The 5,079-nt window shown below is 36.6% G+C and overlaps 1 protein-coding gene across 1 annotated transcript; it reads left to right on the top strand.

Moving 5' to 3' along the window:
- The first annotated feature begins 2,275 nt into the window (after positions 1 to 2,275).
- LOC103774655 (gap junction alpha-9 protein-like) lies at positions 2,276 to 3,817 on the top strand. The gene has a single exon (XM_008942071.1). The coding sequence runs from the start codon at positions 2,276 to 2,278 to the stop codon at positions 3,815 to 3,817; it is 1,542 nt and encodes a 513-aa protein (XP_008940319.1).
- Positions 3,818 to 5,079: the final 1,262 nt, after the last annotated feature.

The following is a 5,079-nucleotide window of genomic DNA, read 5'->3' as shown; positions in this document are numbered from 1 at the left end:
GCAGTTCACACATTCTTTTATACTGGAAAATATTTCCGCCTGTTCTTGGTATTCTTCCTGCCGAAGTAATGCAAAGGGGTAGCTGAAGGCCTGGGATAAAAAGGGGACTTGTGTCACCTGGTCTGTTTTTACAGGCAATGCATATCACTATCACGAACAACTGACATTTTTAGTATCTCCAACACTTAGACTGGTATGATAATTACTTGTTCCTAAAAAAAAAAAAAAAAAAAGCTGAAATATATGGATGGGGAAAATGGTGTAAAACATTTGCCATGTTCAACAGTATTTTAAAGAAGTCAGTGTGACAATTAAGACAGCACAAGGAGAATAATTGGAGGTGCAGAAGCATAGAATATAAGGACACATGCTGTCTATGAAGAGGGAGTGAGTTTGGAGGGCCAAAAGTATCACCATTGGGTTTTTACATCAGGAGTGTGGTATAAGCTGTTCCAGGAGAACAGCCTGAAGAAAATTACAATGATAGTATTTGGGAGGACTTAACCTTCTTCACTTTTGCACAGGCAAGCTGAGTGTTTGCTGCTACTGAGATATGTAAGCTAAAACTTAGTTCACAAGTTTTCTTTTATTCTGTTTGTCTGAGGCTGAGATTGTTCTTAAAACTTGGAAGGTGTTGGAGAGGCAAAAGGGAAGATAATTTGAAGGAAGGCAGAGCTGCAGATTGTTCATTTCTAGCTGTTTTTTAAACAAGATTCTTTCACCAGTCATAGTTCAGTTATGCTTGGAGTGTCAACAGATGGAACAACAGATTGATTTTCTCCTCCCTCTATTCCTAGCAAATATAAATTCAATGCACAAAGCTTGTGCTCCATCACTTGCTCCTGTAGCAAAGTAAACTGCTTATAATGTGAAATTTACTCACACAGATGGAAGATGGCAGGGGTTGTAACCTTTTATCAGATGCTGCAGATCTTTAATTTTACACATTTCCGTAAAGAAAGGTATGTTTTACTTTTAATTTGCCTTTTATTTTTCATTTGTTTATCTTTAAAAGAAGTCTAAATTGCCTGTTTGATTACAGATTTGCAAGACTATTTTAATGTTTTGTAGGCTGCCTTAAAGTAAAGTTTATTCTACAGTCATTAGTCTTGCAACTTCCATTTGATTTCTTAACAATCCTGTTTAACAGAGTGAAGATTAATCCCTTTTGACCAGAAAACACTGTTAAAACACCTTTATGCTAAAAAAAAAAAAAAATCTGAATATTTTGAGTAAAACTGAATGATATTGAATTGTACTGTACATACCATGAAAAGGTAGATCTACAGTCATACCAGTTATCCCAGCACAGAAAAAAAAAAAATTGTTAGTGTATACAATAACGTAAACTCTGGAAAGGAATATAAACTCTTGTGCATAATGTAGGATCCTATAACGAAGAAAGAAACAAACAGGAAAGAAAAGCAAGATGTGATTACATACACGTATTAACAATTTACCTTTACTCAGATAATCATTTTGGAAAATGATGGTGGATAATTTTTTGCACAAATCATTTTTCACAGAATCAAGGCCAAAGATAGCCATGCTTGACACTTAGGCACTCTCTTCTGTATTTCAAATGCAGGTATCATTGATCCAAGGAAAATGGACCAATTATGGTGAATCTATTTGTTTATGACTGACACCTGCAAACTAAAAGAAACTGTCCTCGACAAATTATATTGTTAAACATTTTTTATTTTAACAATGCAGTTTTAGTGAGATGTTATGATATCTCTTGAGTTCCTTTGTATAACCAATTTTTACTGCAAAACAGTAATTGGACATTATGGTAACTTCAGCTGCAATGTGGGACGTGGAACAATGAAAAAGGAGGACAAGGAAATATTTCTTTACCCTCATAAGTGTCCTAAATGTAGCCGTACTGCTCTCACACTGCTATCAGATGATGGGTTAAACAGACTGTATAATGCTATTAAAATCCTACTGTAAGTCAGGCACCTTAGTTTCTACTGATTTGATGCAGACTGAGGGTGCTTAACACCTCATTGTGGTATGCTTATCAGCATGTCTTTTAGTGATAAATTAGACACAGGCAGATGATGCATTTGTCCATTTTGTAGATGAGAGGTAATAATATTTAAATGATCAATAAGCAGTGGGTCACGTTGCTCTGGTTACAATGTGAGATATGGGGTTTTTTTTCCCCAATATCACTATTTTTGTAATGCATTAAGGAAGGACTTCAGCTTTTACAATATTTGATACCTTTTTCTTTCATACATTTTAGTGTTAAGATGGCTGAATAACCATGGGAGACTGGAATTTCCTTGGAGGCATTTTAGAGGAGGTCCACATTCATTCCACTATTATTGGAAAGATTTGGCTAACGATCCTCTTCATATTTCGAATGCTTGTCCTTGGAGTGGCAACTGAGGACGTTTGGAATGATGAGCAATCAGAATTTATATGCAATACTGAGCAACCTGGTTGCAGAAACGTGTGCTACGATGAGGCCTTTCCCATCTCTCTCATAAGATACTGGGTCTTGCAAGTTATATTTGTGTCTTCCCCTTCCTTGGTGTATATGGGCCATGCCTTATACAGACTAAGAGCCTTGGAAAAAGAGAGGCAAAAAAAGAAAGCTCAGGTAAGAGTGGAACTTGAAAGCACTGAATTAGAAATGACCGAAGATCGGAAAAGGCTGGAGAGAGAACTCCGTCAACTGGATCAAAGAAAGCTAAACAAAGCACCCCTGAGAGGCTCTTTGCTCTGCACTTATGTGATACATATTTTCACAAGATCTGCAGTGGAAGTTGGTTTTATGATTGGGCAGTATCTTCTTTATGGCTTTCATCTAGATCCCCTTTATAAATGTCAGAAAGATCCATGTCCAAACATCGTTGACTGCTTTGTGTCTAGACCAACAGAAAAGACAGTCTTCATATTATTCATGCAATCAATAGCAACTGTGTCATTGCTTTTAAATGTCCTAGAAATTATCCACCTAGGATTCCGAAAAATTAAAATGGGACTCTGTGGGCAGGATAAAAACAAAGATGACCTTGACGTAAACAAACCTAAGAAATATTCTGTGATACCGCACACTTCTTTGGGAATATCCACCACTCCTCAAAAACATCTTCCTTCTGCACTTACCAGTTATACCTTTTTAACAGAAAAGCAAAATGACACTGCTGTCTACCCGGTTCTAAATTCTCCTCCCATGTTTCAGTCTGTGCAAAATAACCGTACAGAAAGGAGCAGCAATTGCACCCATGGCAATCAGGAAAATAAATCGCCAAAGAGAAGGCCAGCTACAAATGCTTTAGACAATCAGACTCAAAATACTAGCACAAATAATAACGAAGGCTTGCATGGTGAGCTTGGTGAAGCGCATGATGTGCAAAAAGAAGCTGAAAAGAGACATTTCCTCGTCATTACTCAGGATGCAGATATAGCTTCGAGCCCATGCTTGAGAAGTTTTGCTGAAATGCCATCTCAAACTTCACTGCAACCTGATACAACTTTTCCTATTACCAGTTTCAGAAGACAATACGGAATCGGGAACTGCTCAGTAATGGTTGAGAGTGCAGAAGCTTCAACAAATTCTCTTCCAAAGAACAGCAGAAGAAGACAAAGCAGCTTGAGTGTGAACAAAGCGCATCCTCCTTACAAAGCTGACATAAAAAATTCTAGTCGACCAGACACTCCTGACTCTACTGGGGAGGTGAGCTCAGAATCTAAACAAAGCAGAAACTGTGACAGTCCTAAGCCTTCCTCCATGTCTAGGCGACCATCACTGTCAAGTAATGCCAGCAACAGGCGTGCCCCCACTGATCTTCAAATATAGCGTGTGTTAACCCGTCAATGGCAGTAGTCAATGCTGGGATAATTACTAAACATTGCAACATAAGCAAGATATATGTATATGAGTAGCTAAACTGTTGAACATTAACCAGCTGTTTCACATAGATAGAAAAGTTATGTAGCTATTTGAATATTAGCTAAGTAACTTAAACAGTATCTTTAGTTCCTTTGTAATGAAAGGGTACTTTAGGCCTCAGCGTATAAATTTCTACACTACCTTTCTAGCTATAAAGGAAAACAGACATAGTGTAAGCCCAAATATTAGGAAAAGTCAGGCATAAAATCACAGCTGATATTATTTAAACTGAATAAAAGTAGAAGACAAAATTTACAGTCTAACAATATATTTTATAAAGACCAGCAAATGAAAAGATGGCACTGGTGCTCTCCGAAGAAATTAACTATGGGTGAATATGTTTCTGCTTAATCTCTGAGAATTCAGATATTTGATAGCTGTCTGAAAGCAGAATGTCAGACATTCTGCTGTTTGAACTGTGTTAAATACAAAAAGAACAAAACGTTTGATACACGTATCACTCACTAATTTTTTGATTCCACACTACGCTTTTCTTCAGTGTATCACCACTGACTTCCTTAGCAGAAGTCAGTGAATCTCATACCGTGTACTATTACCACTAAATACACTATAGTATTTTTAAAGCACAGTGAACTACAAATAAGTTGTGAGCATTAATTTTGAGATGCTGCGTAACACTAACAAGCTAATTATTATTATTATTAATCAGAAAACAATTTACTGAAATTTATTTATCAGAAATTTTGGATTTTACCAACCAGAGTGCTTATTCTGGTTTAAAAAAAAAAAAAAAAAAAGAAAAAAGGTAAGATCTCCTTGCTTTCAGTTACAATGCCAAAACACATATAAAAGGGTTATCGAACTGTAAAACTACTCCTTTTCTGGATGCTCTGGGGCCCATTTGTCCCCCTGATTCTGACAAAATTTTAAATCAAAGAATGCTTGTAATTGTTTAGAAGGAGCACTACTGTTTATGCTTTTTATGGGGGTATTAAAACAAATAAAGAACATTTATTCACTTGCTGCTCCAGTCCATATAGTGTAAGGCAAATTCCATGAAACATCCTCACATAATTAAGGAGGGAAAGATGAACAAAATACTGTGTAACATTTTTAACTGAGTCTTCTGTGAATTAAATATATTTACCTGAGTTGCACAGTACTGACATGCTGTAAATACTGGGGGGGGGGGTGACATCTGAGATGCA

The sequence above is a fragment of the Merops nubicus genome, unplaced genomic scaffold, assembly GCF_000691845.1.
Source record: "Merops nubicus isolate BGI_N331 unplaced genomic scaffold, ASM69184v1 scaffold516, whole genome shotgun sequence".
Taxonomy (NCBI): Eukaryota; Metazoa; Chordata; class Aves; order Coraciiformes; family Meropidae; genus Merops; species Merops nubicus.
This window is presented reverse-complemented; position numbering and strand designations above follow the sequence as displayed.

What these genes read in the sequence shown, in the direction of transcription:
- LOC103774655 (XM_008942071.1), top strand. Translation starts at nt 2,276, where the DNA reads ATGGGAGACTGGAATTTCCTTGGAGGCATTTTAGAGGAGGTCCACATT.